This window comes from Mustela putorius, unplaced genomic scaffold (genome assembly GCF_011764305.1).
Source record: "Mustela putorius furo isolate JIRA1106 unplaced genomic scaffold, ASM1176430v1.1 tig00000759_pilon_pilon_pilon, whole genome shotgun sequence".
Taxonomy (NCBI): Eukaryota; Metazoa; Chordata; class Mammalia; order Carnivora; family Mustelidae; genus Mustela; species Mustela putorius.
The window spans coordinates 8,841,037-8,868,841 of NW_025421467.1; the positions used below are offsets into that span (position 1 = coordinate 8,841,037).

General features: G+C 35.5%; 1 protein-coding gene across 2 annotated transcripts; it reads right to left on the reverse strand.

The window, feature by feature from the left end:
* Positions 1–513: 513 nt before the first annotated feature.
* Positions 514–26,948, reverse strand: CCNC (cyclin C). Of its 2 annotated transcripts, XM_013063811.2 has the most exons (13): positions 26,693–26,948; positions 20,636–20,742; positions 19,716–19,800; positions 19,480–19,549; positions 16,688–16,739; positions 9,593–9,648; positions 8,636–8,671; positions 7,866–7,957; positions 7,148–7,215; positions 4,487–4,566; positions 3,211–3,329; positions 2,294–2,384; positions 514–1,751 (listed from the first exon to the last, which is right to left on the reverse strand). In XM_013063811.2, the coding sequence occupies exons 1-12, from the start codon at positions 26,722–26,724 to the stop codon at positions 2,333–2,335; spliced, it is 849 nt and encodes a 282-aa protein (XP_012919265.1). In that variant the 5' UTR covers positions 26,725–26,948; the 3' UTR covers positions 514–1,751; positions 2,294–2,332. The 2 variants fall into 2 exon arrangements, with proteins under 2 accessions (XP_012919265.1, XP_004767145.2); XM_004767088.3 differs by lacking the exon at positions 2,294–2,384 and having other exon boundaries at positions 26,693–26,943.
* Between the last annotated feature and the right edge of the window lie 857 nt (positions 26,949–27,805).

A 27,805-nucleotide genomic window follows, 5' to 3' on the forward strand; every position in this document is an offset into this window, starting at 1 on the left:
TGATCATTGTTGAAACTGGGTAATGATACATGGAGGTTCGTTACACTATTTTACACTCTTGTATCTGTTTTAAATTTTCTGTAACAAGAGGTTGAAAACAAAACTGCAAGTCACATGTATTAATTTTCAAAATGAAAACTTTGAAATAAAGGTGGGCTTAAGTGAAAAATTAGGGTCAAGTCAATGATTGTGATATATAATCAGTCTGCTCTTCCAACACAAATCCAACCTTAATTCTTTCAGACCTGAGGGCAGCTTTTCTCCTCATTTCTTATCCTGCCCTGTAAGCCTACGAGACCTGTATTTATCATTGGTACTGACTTTACACATAAACTTCCTTTCCAACTTATCTAATCCTCCCCATTAGGAAGCAAACTCCAGAGTCTGTTCATAAGCCATTTGAAATTACCCACTTGACAAACTATAGAAGACTTTGATACTGATCTAAAGGAAGAAGGCTCTCAGAAAACATAAGGCAGATTCAAAGAGATAAATTCAAGACACTAGTCAATATAGCTGGAGAACTTTACTTTTTATTCTTGCAGTTTTATACTAGGAAGTCAACATTTAATTTAATAATCCATTGTTCACAACTGATTTATAAAAAAATTTAATCCTTAAATTGTACATCAATATCCTTTGACTCCAAATTTTATCACTCTCCTTAAATCTGAAGAAAATGATTAAGTTCCACAGACAGCACAGGCCCACTGACATGACATTTAGTCCAAAGTCCTACACTCATGAGAATTAAGAATAGCCAGTATCAAACTGGCCTGAAACCTGATTGTGTTCCTGGCTCAGGATACCTGTAGTAAATTTGTAAATCCACACTAAGACACAAAAATAAACTAGGGTGTGTATGTCATATAAAAACTTTTCACAGTAGAGTAAAAATTAACATTAAAATGTTACCAAATTTCAACCATATTATCATGTTTTATCCAATTAGCTTTCAAAATGCCTGATTAACTGTGAATCAAATACAAATAACATCATGTAGGATTCTTTTTTTAAAAGTTTGCCCAGCATTTCAAAATGGTTACGGAATTAATATAACTTTTAAAATGTCAAAGTATGCTATACATATTGCACTTTTCTGCTAGGCTGGGCTAGTATCTTCCATGGCAAGATACTAAAACTATTGAATAAAATACACTTTTAAATCAATAGGTACTTGATTAATTTCCCTGAAATTATCAACATCATTACCAAAATCTTCCAGGATTTTGTAAGATTTGATTCCTTAAATACAGTTTTAAAGTTAACTTAAGGAGGGAAAAAACCCCTCAAATATTTCACTTTTTAATGTCCTTTTTTGGTCCTTCAATGACCAAAGAGAATTTTAAACAGATTATGCTTCATGTTTCGTGGCTTACTAAAAAGCTATAATTTCTATTATCCAAATTAAGAAAAATTATACTAATCAAAAGCTATTAATTTTGAAATGTTTATGTAAGTCTGTCTGTAGGTCCCCTTAGAACCTTTCATGCTTTTATAATCAAGAGACTTTAATCAATTATGTGCTAGAATCAAATTAGGTAAGGAAAAACTTATTTGCAAAAATAAAATCACTTCCCAATATGCTTGACAGAAACAAGCTATTCGTTTTCATTTGTGTTCCATTGAAGACATAACTGAAATCTGTCCAATGGTTTATTTCCAACTGGTCCACTACGGAATTCTTCGGAATGTTTTAAGATTGGCTGTAGCTAGAGTTCTGACTTCCATTTGGACCCTGCTCTCCTTCACTGTTCAAGTGGGGAAGAAAGAGATTTTATACCAATTAAAAGACTCATTTTCAACATCCCAATAAGCCAACTAATTTTTAAAGTTAGTTACTCTATGGTACAACCCACAAAACAAAGGAATTCCTGATCATTAAGACAAGAGATGGAAAATTAAAATACAGAAGACTAACATTTGGTTTTATATTTTTATTCTTATGTTAACTTGGTGCCCTCACACAAAACAAACTTTCTGGAAGTTAGTGTCCATATACACTGAAAAAATTTAAATAAGGGTATGGGATGTTACTGTCATTACAGGTATCACTCAACATAGAGATTAGAGCTTCTTCTGAACAAATTTCCTGTAAAATTAAATCTTACATATAAAATCTCATTCCTACTAAATATGAAAATCAAGAAGTGTTCTTCTCAAAATATTATTGTCCAAATGCATAATAGAATCACATGTAAATACAGCAAACTTATATAAGTTAGAAAGAAAAATGGCAATTTCTTGGAAAATGCTGAATACTTAAAATAAAAATAACTAAAACTGAAAATACCAGTGTGGCAACAGGATTATTGCCTTATCTTGTCCATCATCATCTTGCAGCTTCAGGCCCTGCCACTAGTGGAGAATCACTCAGGGAATTTCTGCAAAAAATGTATCCAAAGGTAGCTGTTTGAATGACTGCCTTAAACAGCTCCTTGTGTAAGTATCAATTTTTTCTAAATGGTAACATCAACTTATCAAACCTATAAATCTATCTTAATATTATATAATTATTTTTCTTGATCATTAAGATGGGTAGCATTTCTTTATTTCCCTTCTGATCTTTTTTCCTACTCTAAGTGATCTGATATACACCAAGAGTTGAGAACCATTGAACTAAATAAAAAGATCCTGTACAAAAAAAAAAAAAAAAAAAAAAAAAAAAAAAACACACAAAGAAAACCCTCTTAGCACAAGTGATTCAGTTACCAAAATCATGTTACTATGTGCCGTGGATCTTCAGGTAGCTCAAAAGAAAAAATTATTTATCTTTACAATAATAGATCAATCACCTAAGTTTTTGAAAACTGCTACTGAAATTTATAAAACTGGATAAAAGCCAGCACTGTGTGTGGCGGGGGGGAGGTCAGAGAGTCAAAATGACATAGGATACCACAGAATTCTTTATCCCTGAATTTCAAATGAACTAGGCTAAATTCTGTTCTGTTTAAATTTATGAACTGTATATAGCCATATGTTGAGGGATACCTGTAAGAGACCTGCCATTGCATCAGGGAAAGTTAAGAGATAATCAGATTAATGTATTTTTTAAAATGAGGCATTGTCAATCTACCAAATCAGATTTTTTAAAAAGTTACATAAATCATGAAGTTTTGGAAGCAATTTCATTAAAAGAATAAATATAATATATGAAAAAATATATATGAAATATATAAGTGAAATCAGTAATTAATGTCTACAAAGTACCTGTTTGGAGGAGGTTTTGGTTTCGGCATCTTACTAAGAATAGTCGCCATCTCTTTTCTCTCATCAAAATTCTTCCACTGCTCATATAGTTTTAAAATAACCCTGATTATTTCCAAAATCTAGAAGTAAATATTTGAGAAGTTCTCAGTGGCAATATCAAGCAACATTTAGTATATAAAGAACACATATCTCACACACATCCTCAGAAAACAGTGAAAAGATAGTCTCTGTCCTTAAGTATTCAGGTTCTATTAGACAATCCTGATAAACTTGAAAGCAGTATTTTTACTGCACTGCTCTGTAAGCTTCTCCTTCTACCCTCTCATCTTTTAACATGTATACTTTGTTCATCCTTACCGATTTCCGCAGTTGGTTTCCCTCTATCTGCTACTATCCTAAACCAAAACAAATCAGTGATATACTGGGAACAAGGTCTAAATCATGAAGGAGGTATGCCACTACAAAGTACGGTCCTCTAAAACCAGTTGTTTCAAACAAATTAATGGGAGCTGGTGCAGGAAAGACATTGTTTGGTTTCTCTGTTAACTACTCTACACACGAGTTAAGGTACTCAAAAGCTGGCAGCTATACATCTGTCATATCCAGTTTCCAAATCAGCCCTCTTTCTCATCTGAGTAGACCTCACATTGGACTGATTCTAATGCTATCAACATTTTACACAGAAAGGGTAGAAAAAAGGGCAAAACCCACTTTGTCAGAGACAGGCTGTTATAAAAGTTTACAGTAGTATTTAGGGGTCTCTAGGTAGTTTTTAAAATAATCCTGGAAATCAGAGGCCGTTTTGCACCTCAGCAAACCAAAAGCTTATCATTCTGTTTAAGCCTAAACCCAAAAGAGAAACATAACCAAAACAGTCAACATCAACTGTTCTTGCCAAATATGTTTCTTAATAGTTTTTACCAAAAATTTTCTTAGCCTTGTGGTCATAGTAAGACTTTAGATTCATGTTAAGTAAATATCATAATAACTTTAAAATGTCCAAGTTTATATTTAACTAAGGGTGTTTTATTTTTATTTTATTTTTTAATGTATTTTTAAAAAATTTAAATTTTTGTTTGAGAGAAAGTAAGTGCAAGCAGGATAAAGGGGAGAAGGAGAGTGAGAATCTTAAGTAGACTCCACACCCAGTGCAGAGCCCAACATGGGGCTTGATCTCACAACCCTCAGATCATGACCTGAGCCGAAACCAAGAGTCAGACACTTAACGAACTGAGCCACCCTGGCGCCCCTCAAATAAGGGAATTTTAAAGAATACCTTCTCCATATCCACAGAAAGCTCAGCAAACCACTGTCTGGCATCTTTCTGCTGTACAACACAGGCTACATGTAGACAAGCTGGAAAGAAAATTAAAGAAAAAGGCCCATGTTTAACCACAGATATGGAATGTATGGACTCAAAACTAAAGATAAGGTCTTCATTTAAAATTTGCATGTGCATTTTCCAACATTCTTTTTTAAAAATTACACAGATTCATCTAATAGTTACCAATGACCATCCCATCAACTTAATGTAGTACAGAAAGAAAAATTACTAGACTATATTAAAGTTCTTGACATTTCCTCCTCTTCGCTGTATAATAAGGACGGTACAGATGCTCTGACAGGGCATGTTAAGAAAAAAATCCAATGAGGAAATTAGAGCAGGGAAGCAATCCCTGAGCAGTGGCTTAAAGGAGTGGTCAAAATACACCCAGAAGTCAGTTTCACACACACAGGCCAATAATATGCTGATACATTTCAACAACTGATTATTTTTTGATATTTCAATTAAAAGCAGTGTATTGCTTCTGTTTTCAGTTATTAGTGCATGACCAAGTCCGGTGAACACTGGGCACCCCAGTATTTAATTTCAGTGTTACAATTAAAAGGAGCTTAGAAAGAAGTATAATGCACTATATACAATATAATTACAGTTGACCTCTAAACAACATGTTGGGGCACCAGCCTCCTCTGCAGTTAAAAAAATCTGCAGGTAACTTTTGACTCTCCCAGAACTTAACTACTAATAACCTACTCTCGACTGAAGACTGATAAACAGTTGATTAACACATATTTTGTGTATATATTATATACTGTATATTTATAATAAAGTAAAGCTAAAGAAAAAATGTTATTAAGACCAGCATAAGGAAAACCTGTGTAAAATAGGTAGACCTGCACAATTCAAATCCATCTTGTTCTAGGGTCAAGTATATATACATTACACACAACATAAATTAACAAAAACAGTAAAAGAACCCAGAAACAACAATCTACATCCTCATTTTACCTAATATAATTCCTACCAGCAGCTTGGCTACCTTAAGCCCACACCAGCTTCTTAAGAGTTATATTCCCTGGTTTAGTTACCCGCATGATTTTGCAAAGGATGACATTCTAGGCAAATAGTGACTCAAATGTGAACTGACATACAGGTTGACCCAAGCCAAATGAAGCTGTAAAGTACTGTGTAGGCCCTGAAGGGATTAAGAGGTCAAAGAACTGAAATTACAGTACGGGTAATTAAAATACAGTGGAGGGGTGCCTGGGTGGCTCTGTGAGTTAAAGCCTCTGCCTTCGGCTCAAGTCATGATTCCAGGGTCCTGGGATCGAGCCCCGCATTGGGCTCTCTGCTCAGCAGGGAGCTGGCTTCCTCCTCTCTCTCTGCCTGCTTCTCTGCCCACTTGTGATCTCTGTCTGTCAAATAAATAAATAAAATCCTTTTAAAAAATAAAAATAAAATAAAATAAAATACAGTGGAAAATGCCATTTACAGGACAAACATAGAGAAAAACCCTAAACCTGGAGTGAGGTGATGTAGGAAGTTTGGGGATGAGAGGGTCACTAAAGAGGTGGTATGTGAGACAAGTCTTTAAAAAAGGTGAGAATGGCAGCAGAGAATGGTACTGTACAGGTTAAAAGAAGTTGTGTATTTTATCCAGAAATTGCCGGTAAAAGAATGGGCGAAAATCAAGAGGACAGAATCCTGGAAATTGATAGGAAAAACAAAGGGAAAAGAAACTATTACGTGCTTAATATATGACAGGCATTACTGGTGTTCTTTTATTTTTTTAATCTATTTTTTAAATTTTTTTAAAAAGATTTTATTTATTTATTTGAGAGAGAGAGAGAGAGAGACAACCACAAATAGGCAGAGAGGCATGCAGAGATAGAGGGGGAAGCAGGCTCCCTGCTGAGCAGAGACTGATGGAGGGCTCGAGTCCAGAACCCTGAGACCATGACCTGAGCCAAAGGCAGAGGCTTAACCCACTGAGCCACCCAGGTGTCCCAATTACTGATGTTCTCTAATATATCTCATTTAATATTTGCAACAATTGTATGGAGTTAGTATCCCCAACATTTTACAATTAAGGCAACAAACTCAGAAAGGTTAAATGCTTTTCCCACAAGTGTAAAGAAAGCTAAGTTTAAACCAAGGACTATCTGACTCCAAAGACAGTGTTCTAACCCAGTACACTACCTTTCACAAATAAATAAAATGGTAGCTAACTTCTCCCTCCAGCAAGGCAACAACGACAAGTTTCCTTTACTGAACCTCTGAGGACTTAACTGAGCTCAGGGAATAAAAGTCAGGCCCAGTTATTCTATATAATTTACAAGTAATATGAGCAGGCTTAATTCTGAACTTTTCCTCCTAAACAAAAACGTTCTGTTCAAACACTGGTCAAAATTATCTTAAGTGACTTAGAAAAAAAAACAAAAAATAAACCCTTACCAAAAGAAAGGGGGGTAAGAAGGACAATAACTCTCACTTCTGAGAGTTGCATTTCAGAATATTACAAGTTCACATGCAAGGATTAGTCTATTACTTCATGGACCATAAGAATCCAAATTGTAACAGGGTGAAATTTCTTTTGGGATGACCTAAACAAGCTTGTAACAATTCTACTAGTAAAGGCATACCATGCTTACATACCTAAAGCTATCATGAAAGGAGGATACAGTAGGCAAAGATCCGTTCTGTAGGTATCATTCACTATCCTCCTATAGAAATAAATGTAAATCATTTTATTACTGAAATCAGAACTACCTTGTATGATTGTACATTTCCCCCCCGAGAGGGTCAGAGTTCCCCCCCAGAGAGGGTCAGATTTTCCATCTTTGTACATTATATTATTACTAAAGCATAGATACACAGGTGAAACCAATCAAGGGAAAAAGATGGATACATGAACATGACAATGAATAAGCATATTTTAATGGATAAAATTAAGCTAAATAGATTTTAAAACTTAAAACCTTATAATAAATTACAATAAGGATTTTCCCAATTTTTCAAAAACTAGAAAATCAGAGGAAACCAGAAATTATACAATGAATTAATATGTAATATTGTTGAATAACAACAAAAAATACTGTATTTGAAAGATAAACTGTCTTAACTTTTATGTAATTAGTCTGGGTTTTTTGGATAAGACCAAATTTTAATGGAAATATTGATCGAATAAAGGATCCTTATCAATTTAGCATTTATAAATATAGTTAATTAAAATTCAACAAACAGGTATTTCACTCAATATACATCATCTTGGGGCACTAGTTTAATTACTTTAAAAATACTAAACTTCAGATTCATTTGTCAACCTTCCTAGCTAATAACATGTTACACTATGAATAACTTCTGTTCTAATTACCATGCAAGGGGAAGCAACATGTCTTCTTGGCCCATGTCCTGCACATACTGGAGCAAAGGTCTATAAGGATGATACACTATCAAGCAACAATCCTAGAAACAGTTTAAAAAATGTGTATGTATAAAAACAGATTTATTACAACACAAAAACTTATCATTACCCAACTGATTTGTAATTGTGTATTTCAAAATGTATTTCTCTAACTCATGCTTGCTTCCCTCTTATTCTCTTAAGCAAGCAGTATGGCAGCCCTAAACTCTACTATAATAGTGAAGGCAGCGCTCTCTCTGGAATATACCTTGGTAAATCGGTTGGCAGTCAGTCAGCATCCATTCCCTTAGAGACTCAAAGTGTCACATCTGCAACACACTGAAACCTCTTATTAGCCTATAAATCCGTAATTCCCAACTGGAGGAGCAGAATTCTGCCAAAGACATAATCTATCTTTAAATAACACCACACACATACACAAATTGTGCAAATTATTTACAGTGGCTTCATGTTCTGACTGGTTTGCTTGTATTCTTTTATTACAGTTACCACAGAATAGAAAAATTTTCCCATCCTAAGTGGGATATACAAATTATTTTACAGGCTTCTCAGAGGTAATAGGTGATGATGCTACTAGGTACTCCGATTTCACCATCATGTATCATTTTGATGGTTTAAAAATGCACCTCCCTATAAATCATTTCTTTAAAGAATTTCTGACTTCACTAAATTTGAAAATAAGTTTTATTCTATTAATCACAAGGAAGTAATATACTTACCATTAGTTCTAAAAGATAGAATTCACATTCTAATATCTGTTTAAAAAAAATTATAAATGTCATTGTGAAACAAATTAGGTGAGTCTTAGTCTAACCTAACAATTTATACATTAAAATACCATAAATTTTTACTAATGTTTTTAAATCAAGAAAATATCCATATATACATACAATATATCAAAATGAACAGGTTCAATAAAAATTACTTTTTTTACTACTATACAGTGCATGCAATTATGACTATAAAGGACTTTAATCATTATAGAAAAGTCAGCCTCATATAAGCATTCTTACGTTTTTAATTTAAAAGCTGCTGTGTAAACTTCAGATTTTCTAATACACTTTACACTCAACAAATGCAAAAATGCAACTATCTCCACTTATGTGTTACTCTTGTTGTATTACGCATCAATAAAAGGGAAGAATACTGAAAATGAAACAAAAATATACAATTTATACAGGATGATGAAATCCCTCAAAAGTAGAAAAAGGACATGCCTAATTAAAAATGTTAACAGAAACTCACCTTCTAAATTAAAGTTTCAAATATGGTTTTCACACTGTTCCATTATAATAGTTCTCAGCCCTAGCTACACACTAGTATCACCTGGGAGCTTTTACAAAATACCAATCCCCAGGTTTCAAGCCTAAAAATTCTGTTTTCATTGGTCTACAGAGGCCCTGGTATCAGCATTATTAAAAAGTTCCCAAAGTGATTTAATGGGCAGCACCCAGGGTTGATAACCAATGCTATTAAGTAGTTTTGTTTTTTTCTTTTTAAGGTAGGAGCAATTCAGCTTTAATTTAGAATTAAAAGTTTATATTCTTATAGTATTTGAAACTGCCATTTATAGGAAACTGTAGTTTCCTATAAACTATACAGTTTATTCTAACATAAAATGGATCTAGCTTATATACAGCTTTGACAAGTAGTTTTATTTTATATAATATACTTACATGGTTCATCCTATAAGGAAATTCCTTTGGAAAGGCATATGAAAATCTAGTTTTTACTGCAGAAAACAAAAAATGACTTAAACTAAGAAAAAGAAAAAGTAAATTAAACCAAAATTTCTTTAACACAGTGTATAAGAGCTAAATCATTGTTAGTAAGTGCTCTTAGAGATGCTTAGGGACCCAGACTTGTTTATTGTCAGTCAAGGGGAAAGAACTAAGTGGCAGGAAGTCCTAGCCCCCTATCTATATTACAATCAGAGAGCTTTAATTATATACTTATTGTATTAAAAAGGGGTTCTGCAGCTTAAAAAATAATGGGGCAGGTTTCATCTCTAAAATCTTTCCAACTTTAGAATGGTATTGGTTTTATTTCTCAGTAATTTAGCGTAGAAGGAACACAAGTTATTTATGTGTTCAGAAATATATATATAATATATGTATTTCCAAATATATATAATAATTGAAAGGATAATACAACCAAAGAATGTTAATAGTGGTCATCTGAGATGTAAGGATTTTTACTAATCTATACTTTCTAGAATAAATAGGTATTTCTTTGTCAAAAGATATATTTAAATAAAAGCATAAATATATGTGCAAAGTTCTCTAGGACTTTTTCACACCACACACAAACACATACACACAGTTACTACTCTTCTTTGTCACTAAGTACAAATGAAAAAGCTGAACTATCAATCCTCTATCTCTTCAAAATGGTGAGTGTACACTTTTAAGTACTACTATTGGAAAAAACTGTATTCAGGTTATTATGATGCAACATTTCACTAAATCAAGTGACATTCTAGAGGATCTGTTCTGTGATCCCTTCCATTTGTATAAAGCCTAAGACCTCACAGAGATTTAAATTTTTTTTTCATTTATTCTATGTATTTTATTTTCAAAAAGTTTTATTTTGTAAACTGAGGAACCTAACAACTAATTTAGATAGGTAACATCTGCCAAGATTGAAATCTAAACCATTTAAAGTTGACAGTAGGAAATTTATACTTAAGCTTTTCTTTTCTTTCTCCTTTATTTGAAGACATACCTAATATTAAGGCTTCTGAGTTTTACAAATCCTGGTGATACAAACAAGATGTAAAGTATACTTATATAACTTACATATGGTACTTACATAATGGTAACTAATTAACAAATTAAAAAATGTACATAAAACAAATACGCATCCCTAACACTGAAACTATGACGCCTAACTTTCTGACATTCACCTGATACTGTTAACCTCTCTCTTACTCCCTGATAAAATTGCTCTGCATATTGATTTTCTATCTTCTAATCCTTTTCTAACCTGGGAGGAAAGTACACCCCTCCACTCTACTGCTACCTCTATCACTTGTGCATTTGTTTTTCATCTGCTCAACTGACAGTTCATATTTTTTTTTGCACCCTTAACCATTCCTCCTCCAATAAATCTGTCCCATCACTTACTAAAATGCACAAATTTCTCTCAAAATCAGAAACACATAAAACCTCTACCAAATTATATTCTTCTGCTTTTTAAAAGTAGACCATTTTCAAGAACACTTTTAGATTTATAGAACTGAAAAGATAGGGAGTTCCCATATACTCCCTGTTATGGACTGAATATGTCCCCCCAAATTCGTATGTTGAAATCACAACCCCTGTGTGATGGTATTTAGAGTCACCTCCAAATTCAGGGAATTAATCAGGTTTAGGTGGTCATGAGGGTGGGGTTCCCATGACAGGATTAGAGTTCTTATAAGAGGATGAGCAATCTCTCTCTGCCATGTGAGAGCACAATGAGAAAGCCACTGTCTGCCTGCCAGGAAACCGCCAGTCATGGAGCTGATCAAGGAAGACACTTTGTTTGATCTTAGACTTCCCAGTTTCCAGAACTGTGGGAAATAAACGTGTATTGTTTGAGCCACCCAGTCTATGGTATTTTGTTAGAGCAGCTGGAATAGACTAAAACAACCCCCCATCACCCAGTTTTCCCTTATTATTAACCTCTGATATTAGTATGGTACATTATTAACTAAAGTCCATAGTTTATTCAGATCTCCTTAGTTTTTGCTAGTGTCCTTTCTCTGTTCCAGGCTCTCATCCAGAAGACCATCTTACATTTACTTGTCACGTCTGCTTTAGATTCCATTTGGCTGTGACAGTTTTCCAGACTTTCCATGTTTGGTGACTTTGGCAGTTTTAAGAGTACTGTATCCCCCCCAAGTATTATTTTGTTGCTTGACGCTCCATTGGAATTTGTCTGATGTTTACTTAAAGTTTAGACTGGGGTTGTGGGATCTTGGAAGGAAGGATGACAGAAATAAAGCACCATTTCATCATATCGCATGAAAGGTACACACTACTAGTGATTTATCACTGTTGAAAATAACCTCAACCACTTGGCTGAGGTAGTGTTTGTTGGGTTAGTCTACTGTAAAATTATTTCCCCCATCCCTTTTCATAATATACACATTAGAAGGAAGTCACTATGCACAATGAATACTTAAGAAGCAGAAATTTATGCTTCCCTGACGATGTAGTTAGCTATGTAAAGTATATGAAATTCTCCTGTATTAGAAATTTGTCTCTTCTTCCCCCATTTACTCAATAATTTATTTTTATCAGTATGGACTCATGGATTTTTTTTTTTTATACTTTGGATTATAATCCAATACTATTTTTTGTTGTTGTTGTTGTTGTAGTACAAATTCTTCTAGCCTTGGCCACTGAGAGCTTTCAGTTGGGTTTTCTGTCCCCTTTGTAATCCTATTAAGCTAGGTGTTTTTGTTTCCGGGCCTTTTTTTTTTTTTTTTTTTTAAAGCAATTCCTTACTTATTGGCACTATGCACAAGCTCTATCTTGCATATTTCCTGTCCCAGTCTCCAAGGAGACCTAGTTCTTTTATTGGAGAATGGCATTAGATACAAAGATGTGAACACAAGGAGAACTCATTGCAACTGAGATGTTAAGGTAACCATGAGCTCATACTGATGCCTCTAACTCTAACTGAACAGTACATGGATTTTCTGGTCTCCTCTCCTTATTTGTGTATTCCCATTCCAGCAGTGAGAAACCTAGTTCCCAACATCTGCCATCCATTTACTATGGATATATATATATTTACTGGAATTGTTCAATTCGAGATACAAGTATAGCAGTATCAGAATTAACTTGTGTCCATATTATTAAGTATCAAATCTATCAACTAGAATATAGTGCTTGTATGCAGTTCCTTTTGCCTTTGGTCTTACAGACTGTTCTTCTTCCTAAAGTTACTAGGTCAGCACCTCCCCTCACCCCCTTCACTAAGGCTATTTTATGTATTTGTAATACAGTTAGATTCTCCTTTTCTCTGCACCTACTCACTTCTCAGTTCTTTGCAATCTGGCTTCAACACCCATCCCATGTTTAATGATGGCAACATTCTCAAAGATCACAAAACCAAAAGTCTGTCTCTTCCTGCCCCCCCCCACCCCCATTGGCACTCATCTTCTAAGCAGCACAAGACACTATGCACCTCTATCTCTTAAATTTTACCAAGTTCCAAATTTCTATCATCGGCCTCACATTTCTAAGATGTTTTACTGATACATTTACACACTGAAGGTCCAAGATTAAATTTAACTCTTTTCAGAACCAACTTTTCTCCTCTTCTGGTACCACCTTCACCTTCCCAATGCCCAGGCAAAACACCTCAAAAACCATTTCTGACTTGTCTTAAAACCTTGCTTTGTAAAAGCTCTGCTGACTCTATTATGCAAATCTAGCTTGCTTGTTGTTCTCCTTGCTGGGGGCCCAAACATCATTTTAACCCTTCATTAGTACTCACCTGGGCCACTTCAGTAACTTCAAAATAATATTTTACTATTTTTTTAAACTTGTTAGTTTTTATTTCTCATAGCACCCTGTGGTGAGGTCACTGACTACAATTTGCAGTTTTATGTATATTTCAGAGGGATTTTTTTTGGGTGCTTTCAAAATGGTAAAATGGTAAAGTGGTAAAATACTCATTACATAAACTTTATCATCTTTAGCCATTTTTAAGTATGCAGTTTAGTAGTATTAAGTACACTGACAATTGTGCAACCATCACCACAATCCATCTCCTGTCATCTTGCAAACCTGCAACTCTCTACTCATTCAGCAGTTCCCCATGTTCCCCTCCCTGCAGTCCCTAACAGCCTCTATTCTACTTTCTATCTCTAATAATGTGATTATTTATAGTATTCAATGGAATCACACAGTATTTATCTTTTTTGACTGGTCTATTTCACTTACCCTAATGTACTCAAGGTTTATCCATGGTTTTTTTTTTTTTTTTTTAGATTTCATTTCTAAGTAATCTCTACATCTAATGTGGGGGGATCAAATTTACAAACCTTGAGATTGAGAGTCATATGCTATCCTACTGAGCCAGCCAGGTGCCTCAAGGTTCATCCATGTTGTAGCATGTGAAAAATTTTAAAATCTGTCTACCTCAACTCACATTCTTTTCTAATTCATCTTACATTATTCTGCCAGATTTACCTTCCTAATCTGCCATTCTGGCATTATCCTCATGTTAAGAAAAAACCCTTCAAACATACTACCACCATCAACAGAACAAATGGCAGATTCTTCATTGAAGGCCCTCTTTTACCTGGCCTTAGCCAGGTAGGACTATTCCTGCCTCTTTCCTTACTGACTATTCACTGAATGGAACTCATTAGTTTTCTTTACTTTTGACCAAACTGTTCAATGTTCCTAGTCTATCTTTCCCCTACATTTCCCCAGGTTCAAAGTCTTTCTTTACCAAATCCCAGTTAAGCCTTTCTGGATTCCTCTAACAAATCATCTTTTATCACTTAAAACATTCGCTGCATTCTCTAATTCTCTTAAGCCACTTGTTTTTTCTTTTGTATTAGCATTTATATATGCATGTCTTGTATTCTTGTCCTTAAATTCCTTGTATTTATCTTTATAACCATCACTGCATTTGATATGGTGTTTCTAGTGAGGATAATCCAGTTATTGATGATGAGTAGGCACTTAAGTTTACTGAGTATTATGGATGGAACTGTGCTTTCTGCCCCTGCCCCTACCAAATTTCAGTGTTGAAGACCTAACCCCCATGTGATTGATTTGGAGATAGGTAATTAAGAAGTACTTATGGTTAAATGTGGTCATAAGGGTGAGGCACAAATTCTATAGGACTGGTGTGCTTAAGAGAGGAGGAAACAGTAAGGGTGCACAACCACAAAGAAAGGGCCATGTGAGGACATAGCAAAAAGGTGGCCACGTGAAAACCAAGAAGAGAGGCCTCAGGAGAAACTAAATTTGTGGACCTTGATCTTGGACTTCAGCTTTCAGATTGTGAGAAAATAATTTTGTTGTTTAAACCACTTAGTCTCTATCACTTTGTATGGCAGACCTACCAAACTAAGACACTAAGCAAGACACTGTTCTAAGAGCTTTACTGATACTAACTCATTTGATCCTCACAACAACCATTTGACGTAAATGTTACTAATCCTCACCTTGCAGGTGAGGAAACTGAGACACAGATATTGTATTTTGTTCAATTTGCCACAAAGAAAGCAAGAGAGCTGAAATTTGAAACCTAGCTGTGTGGGCCAATATAATATACCATAACATTATGAAATTCAACAAAATATTCTACTGTAACAATTTCCTATTCCTTTAGGAACCAAACACTGTTAAGTATATACCTTTACATCTCTGCATGAAAAATAAACCTTAGTAATAGGTATTTTATTTATTTATTTATTTATTTTTAAGAGAGAGAGAGAGAGAGCACACATGTGTGAGCAGGGGGAGGGACAGGAGGAGAGAAAAAGAGAACCTCAGGCAGGCTAACACACTCAGCAAAGAGCCCAGTGTGTGCCTTGATCTCAGGACCCTGAGATTATGACGTGAGCTAAAATCAAGAGGTGGATGCTTAACCAACTGAACCACCCAGGTGCCCCTGTATTTTACATTTTTAAAGATACACACCTTCTAAAAAATTTGGAAAACAAAAAATGACATAGGAATAAAATAAGGCACCTAGAATCCACTACTCGCAGATGAGCACTGCTAACATTCTGGTGGATTACCTTCCGGCTGTTTCTCAATGTTTAATAATTCAATTTTCCAGAGGGAAATTCAATACTTATCAATGAGATATGTCTGCTATATTAAATTCTATGGCAAAACTGATTACTACTCTGCTATCCTCAGAAGAGTAAAATATGGCACGGAAAAAACTGAATTAGATTATTACACTCATCTCAGAAAAGTTAAAGACCCAAAAATATGAAAATTAGTGTGGTTCAGAAAACTAAAAACACACAAAAAAACCTTCTGCCTCTTCTGTGCAAGATCACATAAAAAAAAAAAAAATCTCCATTATCTTTCATCTTTTGTTAGGTGCTGCCTTCGTGCTTAACCTATGAAGATGCAGCATAGCATCATGTTAATACCTTGTATACAATATTTTACAATCACTAGTCTATAGTGTTATTTCCTTTAATGCCATGACTCCAAGGAAGCTAAACCCTATCTTTTTGTAAACAGAACTAAAGCCAAGAGGTAAAGCAATTTGCTCAAGGTTATACAACTGCTGCTTAGACAGAATTGGGGCTGACTACTACAGTCAGCATTTTTTTTTTCCCCTGCACTCTGTTTTTCAATATGGAGGCAAAATACTTAATTCCCATCAAATACATATACTACAATTACTAAAGAAGCAGTTTATTTTACCCACAAGAATGACACAATGGCTAGTCATTATGAGGCAAAAAAATACAAAAGAGCTGGGAAATAAGTTTTTTCTTTACCCTTATTATTTAAAATTAAGAGCCACTGAACTTATGTTTTTGGACAATAGTTACTATCCACTTTTAGAATTAAAAAGCAATGTCCTGGACATAACACTACAAGTGGTTTTTAAAATTTTTGTATTTTTAACTTTATTTTTAGCCAAACACACTAGCCATAAATGTGACCCCAGGAAATTTAATAAACACAACCAAATCTTTCATAGTTCTCATAAACTGAAAAACATTAAGGTCCTATGGAGCTTTTTTAAAGAATTACGTCCTTAAAGCAGAATATACTTTTTGCACTTACATACAGAAGTAGCAGCAGAAATCAATCTTGTATTTGAGACTACTCCAAATTCCTAGAGAAATAAAAGTGGATGAGATCAGGTACATAGTAACCCAATGAGCCTGAGGGTATCTGGGTTTATTCAAAGCAAAGCATTTTTTATATATCCCCCATGTTTATAGTTTGTTTTTTATCTTCTACCTACTTGAGGCATGAAGTACTTAAGTCTCTAAAATGTATTAGTTTTCTTTAAAATTGCTGCAGTAAGACAAATGTTTAAATAATTTTGTCATTTAACATCACTGAGATACCAAGTTAGAAGTCAAGCCCTAAAGCAACAGTGCCAGTTTTCTCCACGCCAATTAGTTTCCAAAAAGATTTCTTAGATTCTACACTTAACTGCAAGAAAAATACTTAGTATGCTTCCTATTCAACTGTTTTTGGGTTAATGAACAGGTACTTACGCTATTTAGTAATAAAACAGCTAAATCTCTAAAGACAAACTTTAGTATCACCAAAATAATTTAAAAGACCACTGAAACTATTATTCTATTTGGAAGAAGACAAGAATAATAGAATGATACAATGTAAAACTTTCCTTTTTTTCTTTTTTTCTATTTTTTTAAAGTAGGCTCCATGCATGCCCAGTGAGGAGCCCAACATGGGGCTTGAACTCATGACTCTGAGAGCAAGACCTGAGCTGAGATCAAGAGTCAGACACTTAACTGACTGAGCCACCCAGATGCCCCATAAGACTTCTTCTTTTTTAAAGTAATTTCAGCCTTACCATAAAGCAAGCTCCTTTTTTTTTTTTTTTTTTTTTTGAGTGAGAATGAGAGCGCAAGTGGTGTTGGGGGTGGGAGGTGGGGCAGACAGAAAGGGACAGAATCTTCAGCAGACTGTGTGACGAGCAGGAAGCCTAATGTGGGGTTCCATCCCAAGACTTGGAGATCACGACCTGAGCTGAAATCAATAGTCGGATGCTTAACCAACTGAGCCACCCACGTGCCCCAAGATTCTTAATGTCAATTCCCACTTCCTTTTTGAACTTAGTATGCCACCATTGTAAAAATAACGAAAATTTAGGAGGTGATCCACCTTACATATACTGTCTCATTTGATTTGATTAACCTCGTAAGATTACTAAAGCCTTCACTTCATTTTAAAACAGAAAAATCAAAAATTGGTTTCCTTATTCAACAAAAGGAACTAAACTGAACCTAGTCTATATAAATACCTTCAACCTACATCCTTATTTTTGGGGTGGTTATGTATGTGTACATATATATTTATATTTATATTCAAATCTTAAACCATAGTAACTGATACTAAAAAGTAAATGCCTCAGATGTCTTAAAAGTCATTTCTATATAATACCCACACACAACTAGACAAAACACAGAAACATATGGTCACAGTTAAAGATTAAAAACATAATGCTATAAGCAAATATGAAGGGATACATCTTTTTTTCCAGGAATAATTTTTTTTTTTAAAGTATTCCCTATACCCAATATGGGACTTGAACTCATCAAGAGTCATATGCTTTAACAACTGAGCCAGCCAGGCACCCCAATCCAGGAATTATTCTTTATCTAAAATTCTTAGAATGAAAACTTTCACTCAGTAAATCATACAACAAAAGGTATTTAACAAATTAAACTCCCCAAGTTAATCTTCAAGAATAGAAATTTATAAAATTTTATCTAGATTTTCCATATTGGTTTCACTTCAGATACATCAAATTACATGTTAACATTTGGAAATAACACCCAATACCATGGGCTTTTTATAAACACTTCCTTTTCCCACTATTAAGAACTCAATGATAACAACACAGCAGATTCTGTTTAAGCCACCACTTAAAATTAGAAAACCATAAGCCTCTAGAAAGTCTGTCTTAATATTATTTCTAACAGAGTCAACTCTCATTACTTCAGGTAATAATTAGGTAAAATGTCTTCAGTAATCCTAAATAATGACTAAAAACTAATTCAAAATTGACCACCAAAAGGAACATAAATGTACTATGATTAAATTACATTTAGGGGTGCTTAGGTGGCTCAGTGGGTTAAAGCCTCTGCCTTCAGCTCGGGTCATGATCCCAGGGTCCTGGAATTGGGCCCCATATCGGGCTCTCTGCTCAGCAGGGAGCCTGCTTCCCTCTCTCTCTCTGCCTGCCTCTCTGCCTACTTGTGATCTCTGCCTATCAAATAAGTAAAATCTTTAGAAAAAAATAAAATAAATTACATTTAATTTTCAAAAATACAATTATGACTCTAAAGACATCTAAGAAACATAATACAAACATAGGAAGAGGTACTATAATTCAGGTTATAGTAGAGAAGCTGTGGCACTTATGGAATACTACAGTGCCAAACAGTAAATGTCTTAGAGGACCTAGAACAACGCAGTTAAAAGCATGGAATTAGTAGCCAGGCTCCCAGGCTCTGCCACTTACCAGCTTTATGATCTTAGGCAAATTTCTCAACCTCTATATACCTAAGTTTCCTCCTTTATGAAATGGAAGATATTACTACCATATACCCCATTGTTTCTTACGAGGATTATAAATCACATTATGAGTCAATTATAGTTGTAAAAGAATTTAGAATAGCACTTGGTATATAGTAAATGCTACATAAGCGTTAAAGGAATATATAAAGATGTGTATCTTTGATTTTGCATGAATTTCAGTATTTTGCATAAATCACCATCTGTTGTTATTTTTATACAGGTAATGTGAAAATCAGGACAGATTAACCAATGTACATTGACTATACTTCAATGAAGAACAGAAAACTATTTCATACCTCTACTTTGGATGCCAAAAACACACATGTAGGAGCCATTAATACAGGATCTATACTTTTCAGAGAATACCTAAAATATGATAAAACAAAGTTAAATATCACTCATTTAGAAAACACTGTAAAAAATAAAAAACAAGATAACTCTAGTGGCAAACTCATGATTCATTTATGAGGCTCATCAACATTATGTAAGAGTTTCAAATAGGTGTGACATAATCCCAACATAAAAGTCCTACCTGGCATAGAATCTCTTGAAATAGACCGTAGCAGTGGCAATAACTTGTTGTCTTAATTTAAGATGTTCACCTAATGCCTGAATAACTAAAAGAAAAATAATAAAATTTTTTAAATGTTCTGGTATCTCTATAATTTTGACATTGAACAAGAACTTTCGTGTGGTTAAATAATGACTGTATTAATTTTTAACAAAAAGAAAAACCTACATATGCTATAAAACTCTATTTGGATCACACTGGGCTGGTACTAGGATTTGCAAATCTGTTAAAAAAAATATAGGTATGCATAAACAATAAAAAATAGAGAGTGTCCCACAGCAAACACTATTCTTCTATTAAGAAGGTTAAATGATAATTATTTCCCTCTACCTTAAGTATTTTCAATGTTTTTATATTATCTTTAGAATAAATGTAAAAAAGAAAATATTAGAGAGTTATCAAACTCACTACAACTTCTACTTCGTAAAATTTATTAAAAAGTCCATAGTAAATTCTCTAAAGAGAGAGGTAGTTTTGCAGAAGAGTGAACTGAGGGTTAGAAAGATCATGTAACAAAGCTACCATGTCCCTCTCCCTCCAAAGCAAATTTGTAAGCATGACCAATATAGGATATCAGCCCAAAGAATCCATTTATCCTCAAAATACTTGCTTTAGCCAATATTAAATTGGGCTTAACAACACATTATAGAGGCTTAGGGAGATTAATGAACACCTTCAAACTGTCTTGAGTGTCTCTGCAACGCAAGATCCACAAAAGACTTTATTTAGATTACTTAAATGAATGTAAGTCATAAAAAGAATACATGAATAAAAAATACTACTAAGTAGGGACTAAAATAGCTCATCGCAAATTACTGTACAAAGATTTAATTCAGAGATCACCAACTATACCATTTCAGCCAATTTTTTTTTAAGTTTACCATTTGTAAAAAATATCTGTAATTTCCAATACTCTTCTTCTGAGAGAAACTTTAAGTCCTTCTGGCGTTCCTTCAACAGATCTTGTTTATCCAAAATCCATTGTAAACTAGAAGAATGAAGATGTTAAGATATGTTACAGAAAATCAACAAAGTCACAAAAAAAAAATTGTAAGACTGAACAATTTATGAACATTGTGAAAAACACGAAGTGCAAGAAGTAACCTTAGAAGATAGTATTTTCCACATTTCTTGAAACTCTTGAAAGTATCTCAGTAATGAATGTAAATATGCCCTGAAAAAAATTTCACTCTAATTGTCTGTCTCTCTTTTTTGTTCTCTCACTACCTTATATTGTTATTTTATTGGCTTTAAGACTCTGGGATCAAGAAAATCTTACAATCACTGATGCCTTAAGCTTTTAACTGGCAACATATTTATTTTTTCCTAGTGATACATAAAATCATTAGATAGATAGATACACACACACACACACACACACACACACACACACACACATATATAATTATTTGGCATCAAATGATGGTGCCTTAGATTTTAAGTATCTTTTCTTTGGGCGCCTGGATGGCTCAGTGGGTTAAAGCCTCTGCCTTCGGCTCAAGTCATGGTCCCAGGGTCCTGGGATCAATCATCAGGCTTTCTGCTCAGCAGTGAGCCTACTTCCCACACACCCCCCCACCTGCCTCTCTGCCTGCTTGTGATCTCTGTCAAATAAATAAATAAAATCTTAAAAAAAAATAAAGTATCTTTTCTTGTTGTTCATGAGTAACTACAGTATTTAATTTCCCTACTTCACAAAGTCCAATCATGTTAAAAGCTGCTTCAGGGGCGCCTGGGTGGCTCAGTGGGTTAAGCCACTGCCTTCGGCTCAGGTCATGATCTCAGGGTCCTGGGATTAGGGCCTGAATCCAGCTCTCTGCTCAGCGGGGAGCCTGCTTGCCTCTCTCTCTCTCTGCCTGCCTCTCTGTCTACTTGTGATCTCTGTCAAATAAATAAATAAAATCTAAAAAAAAAAAAAAAAGCTGCTTCAGAAGTTATTACACTAATAGTCTCCTCCACCTGCCTAATCATGTCTATTTTTAACCAGATATGAAATTAAAATTACTATTCTGCAATTTCCTTTTGTCACTGAGTATGTTCTAGAGGTCTTTCTATGTCAACAAATTTGTTATTCAGCATACCTGTAAACTGCTGCACAGTATTATGGACAGACTGTTACTTACTTAGTTAATTCCTATTAATAGGCATGCAGCTTTTAATTTTTCACTATTAAAACTAATGCTTTAATGAACAGCTTTGTAATTCACCCTTGCATATTTGGTTAATAATATATTTAAAATAATTTCCCAGAAATAGAACTGATCAGTAGGTTTTGCTGGTAACTCTGTTTTACATTGTCAGTTTGTATTTCATGTGTCATACCAATTTCCGTTCATGTTAACAGTACCTGAGAGTGTAAGATATTTAACCCCCCATGGGTTACTACTGTCAATCTTTTAAATACTTTACAAGTTAAAGGCAAAGTAGTATCTTTAAGGGAGTCTAAGGGAGTCTTATTTGTTTTTTAGTTTACTTCTGAGGTTAAACATTTTTCCATGCCTTACTGGCCAAATAGAGTTCTTTTGTACACTGTAATTCTAATGATAATTTTTTTAATGGAATGGTCTTTTTCACGATTTAGAGAGTCTTCCCATATAATCTGCATATTTTTAAAGCATTTTTTATTTTTTGAAGATTTTTATTTATTTATTTGACAGAGAGAGATCGAAAGTAAGCAGAGAGGCAGGCAGAGAGAAAGGGGAAGCAGGCTCCCTGCTGAGCAGAGAGACAGATGCAACAGATGCAGGGCTTGATCCCAGGACCCTGAGATCATGACCTGAGCTGAAGGCAGAGGCTTAACCCACTGAGCCACCCAGGCGCCACTATAATCTGCATATTATGGATAATAAATCATTTGTCAAATAAACTGCAAACATTTCCTAAGTTTAGCATGATCTCGTAACATTTAATTATTTGTAACATAGAAATATGAATCACTTACTAAAACTAACCCATATTTCACTCTGATTTTATGCTGGTCACAAATGGGAAGGCCTACCCTAACACAAAATTATTTTTTTAAAAAAATCACCTATATTCTCTAATACACTTCAGGCTTTTTCCTTTCAATTCTTCTTATTCCTATGCCATCCTATATTAAAAAGTAAGATTAAATTATTAAAATCTCATATGGAAAATATCCCCCTTGCCACTTGCTATTCTTTTAAAAAAACTCAATATTCTATTACAATTATTCCAAGACGTGAACTTTAGAAGTATTATGTCAAGTCCCAATTGCATTAAATTTAGAAATTTAGAAATAAAGAAATGTTATCTCTACAATGCTAGAATTCAAATTCCTCTTATTAAAACCTTCTACTACAGAATTTAAAAATTTCTTCAGATAGGTCCCGCACATTTCTTTAGTTTATTCTTGTGTATTTCATATTTTCCATTGCTATTCATTTAAAAGAAAGCTTTCCATTTTTACATTTTGTAACTGGTCACTTTATTAAACCTTTATTGTTTATAATAATTTTTCAATCAGCTGAATTTTCAAGTTAATTTTATCTCCACAGGCTGACTACTTTATCATTTTTAATACCTCATTCTATTAATTGTATTGAGTAGCAATTCAGAACAATGTTAAACAGGCACCCTAATTTTCCTAATGTTTCACCGCTAAATATCTCTTATTCCTGTTTTGATGTTCTTACCATGTTAAAAAAGCAACATACTTCTTTTAGTCAAAAATAGATTAATAGGCTTCTTTTGATGTCTTCACTGTTCATTAACAGATTTCCTAATACTGACTATATTTCTACAATAAAATGACTATCATTTTTTATATTTCTAATGTAATGTTAGACTCTACTTGTTAATAATTTACATTTGTATCAATATTCAAAACTGAGACTGTTTTTAGTGCTACCTTTGCTATATTTTATCAGTGTTCTTGTAGCTTCAAAGAGAGAACTGGAAAGCTTTCTTTCTGTGTGAACTGGAATAATTTCAGTAGATTCTCTTGAAAATGCGAAAACATTTACCCATGACATAAGGTAGGCCAGAGCATTTTTTAAGGGGTAGAAACTTAATTTGCTTTGGCTTTTTTTTTTTTTTAAGATTTTATTATTATTTTTTAATTTATTTGACAGAGAGAGAGAGATCACAAGTAGGCAGAGAGGCAGGCAGAGAGAGAGGAGGAAGCAGGCTCCCTGCTGAACAGAGAGCCAGATACAGGGCTCAATCCCAGGACCCTGAGACCATGACCTGAGCTGAAGGCAGAGTTGCTTAACCCACTGAGCCACTCAGGCACCCCTGCTTTGGCTTTCAAATCTACTAGCGTGGAGATGACCCAAAGGTACGTCTAGATTTGCTTACTTTTCTCATTCCTATCCTAATTTTTATCTTTGCATCATCCCTCTTTTCTTTGATTCAACTTTGATTCAACAGTTCAGTCTACTGTTTTGATTTTCCCTTCCAAAGAATCAGTGCTTATCATTTGACTATTTTTCCTTTTAATATGTTATTATCAGTGTTACCTTTTTAAGTCTTTTTCCCCCCTTGGATTTATTCCACCATTTTCTTTTTAATATTCTTAAGTAGACTATTTTGACTTATTTTTATTCTCTCAGTTATTCTGGATGTTTGTTTATAACTGGCTTTGGCTACATCCCATAGGTATGGATATATATTGATCTCATCAGGTTATTTCCTTGATATTATGTAACTGTATTTTCAGTTTCCTCTTTGATACAATAAAATACCCAGAACTGATTTTGTACTTTTTTATTTCTGTTATCTCTTCACTAGTTCAGTCAACCCCTAGTATTCAGTGCCCTTCCACTTTTACTGCAGTTAAGGTCAAAGAATATGTTGTGCTCTACTTCAACTTTCTAGAAAATACTGTGATTCACTATGTTCTGGCATTATCATTAATTCCATCCTTACAGTCATTTAAGGTTTTTAAAACAATAAATTTCACAAGTATTCAAGTTTTTCCTCACAGCATATAGTATGGAGGTAAGCCAAGAACACTTATAAATAGGAAATCTCATAAAATTTAAGATTACACTGTTTGTAAAATTTACCATTATATCATGTGCTACTAAGAAAAAAACTGTCATGCCCATTTCAGAAATGTTAAACTGTGCATCTTCAAACCATGATATACAACATAGTTCACGTCAATTTTCCTCTTTTACCAAAATCACCTAGAACAATGGTTTTTGTAATCTTTTTGTTGGTTTGTTTTCCCAGAATTGATTGCCTTGTCTTTCTCACTTGTAACCTTTTGCAGATCAGGCACTTCATGATCCTCAAGAGATCTCAGTGGCCCCTTTCTCCAGGACTATTTGAATTGTAAGGAAAGGATGCTTTCAAAAAAGCACATTTAAACACTTTTTTTTTGGGAGGGGGGAGGCATTTAACAGTATAACAATTTTATGTTTCCAAAGTGAAAAAAACAAGTATTATAGATACTGCTCCCCCTTTGATAAATGATCTCATTATGCCAAAAATAAATGAAAGCATAATGAGACCATTTATCAAAAGGCAGGTAGGATCTTTTTTTTTTTAAGTTGAAAAATGGCTGTAACTTCTGATAACTAACACCTAGCTACCTGTCAATTCTTTCACCTTCTTTCAAAGTTTATCAAAATACTATCCCTGGGGACGCCTGGGTGGCTCAGTTGGTTAAACAGCTGCCTTCAGTTCCCTCTGCCTCTGCCTGCCACTCTGCCTGCCTGTGCTCGCTCTAGCTCCTCTCTCTCTGACAAATAAATAAAATCTTAAAAAAACAATACTATCCCTTCTTCACTAAATTTTCTATATTTTAATTTTGCCCAAGCAAGTATCACACTGAGCAAAAGAGTGCCAAATAAAAATATAATCAGAAGTAGGGCTTCTATAGAATTTCATCTCTACAGAATCATTTACAGCAAGGGGCAAACCAGCTGTTCTGAAAATAGGTTTCCAACCCCATTGTTTTCTACTCTTACAAAGGACTAAAAGCAGAATGAATAGGAATCCACCATCTTCACAGAATCAAAGTTTAACTTCCAGTTACTAACGCTCTCTTGGCATCCAGACATATTTACACTAAAATATAACAGTATCCAGCTCTGTTCATCTTTGAACCGTGCAGCGGAAAGCCTGGTCCAAGTTCTGTCAGTCGCATCACCCACCTTTCGGCCTAAACAAATGTATGTACGGGATATATGTATTTACACATTTTTAATATTGTTCTAGTTCTTCCATGGTCACTAACAAAAACAAAAACTCATGAAATGGGTTCAAGAAATTGGCGACGTCACAGGAAAATACATGCCTAAAGTACAAGGCACAGACTAATGAAATGGGTAATTTGAGAGCACCTGCCCTATACCTAACCAATAATCCAACTCCAGCTAGGCATAAGGCAATGGGCAAGAAGCGAGGAGAGAGCAGACACAAGACTGAGTCTGGATCTCTCCTCGGAATAGTATTCAATCCACACCAGAGAGAAGGTCAACGACAAAAGACTACAATGCCGGCAACGGAAGAGAGAGCCCAGGCAAAAGCGAACCCCACCTGTCCCGAGGAGCCGGCCTCACAGTCCGGAACCGGGCCACGCTTCCTAGACCCGGGCCCACGCCACCCCATCCCACCGCAGCCCACCCCATCCCACCGCGGCCCGCCCCACCCCGCTTCCAGGCCTAGATTATCCAAGAACTGGAAGTTAAACTCCTCCCTTCCCCGGAGACCGAACCCCCTCAGCCCCTGCCCTTCCCCGCTCACAGCTAAGTCCCCCCCCCCGCCACCCCCGAAATGCTGCCAGGGGGCGGGGAGAGGGGAGTCGCCAGAGAAAAGTGCATCCCGCTTCCGGCCGCTGCCGCCTCCCGGGAGACCCCGCGGCGCTCGGGACAGGGGCCGGCATCCAGGCCAAAGGGAGTCGCAGGCCCCGTCCTCACCGACTCCCCAAGAGCAAGCCCCGGGCGACGAGACGGAAGATCACTTACTAATGGGAGCTCTGCCAAAAGTTCCCCGCCATGGAACACAGCTTGCCCTGATAAAAAAGCACCAGCCGGCGGAGCGGCCCGCGGAGCGACCATAGACCCAGCCCGCCCGGTAACCGCGCTCCTGGATCTGATCTGCTCGGCTCCGCTCCGCGGCGGCTACGGTGAGAGGAAGAGGATGGCACTCTATTCTCCTTGACGCCGGCCGGCAACACTCTACAGTGTAAACCCGTTCCTACGGATAAAAGTTCCGGCCCGCCCCGCAGTAGCAGAGGAAGCCAGCCGGCGAAGCAGGCAGCCTATAGGCGCACTGACGGGGCGGGAACTAGTGCTCTCAGAGGGCTCCCGGCGCTCGGGAGGCTCTCGCGAGAGTTTCATTCTGGTTCCGGCCTAGAGCTCGAGAGCTGTTTTCTCTGAGCTACGTCCATTCAAAGACTGGAGAGGAAAGCCAGGCCGGTCTGGGATCTTGCTGCTTCGTAACAGGCCGCCGCTACGGCACTTCCTTAAAGTATAAGATTTCCTGACTTCGGTTCTTTCTCCTGTTATTGAGAAAAGGAATAAAGCTTATTTTGTCCTCAGGGATCTACCAAAATTTGCCTGCACCAAGCCGAATACTTTCTTAATGGAGTCCTTTAGGATTGGAATGCAAATTTTATTTTATTTTATTTTTTATTTTTATTTTTTGGAATGCAAATTTTAGAGCAGCAGTACGTTTCAGTGCCAGAGACTACCGGTTTTGCAGAACAGTGAAAAACATTGTTCCTTTATTACGTATGCATGTATGTAGGTGTGTGTATTCACAAATAGATGCCAAATAGAAACATACAGCCAAAATGCAATAATTTAATTTTACAAGATGAAATACTCGGTATTTCCCATTTTTTTTTAAGATTTTATTTATTATTTGACAGAGATGACAAGCAGGCAGAGAGGCAGGCAGAGAGAGAGGAGGAAGCAGGCTCCCTGCTGAGCAAAGAGCCCAATTTGGGGCTCCATCCCAGGACCCTGGGATCATGACCCGAGTCAAAGACAGTGGCTTAACCCACTGAGCCACCCAGGCGTCCCAAGTATTTCCCATTTTTATTATCATTGTGACATTGCATTTATTGTAAATCT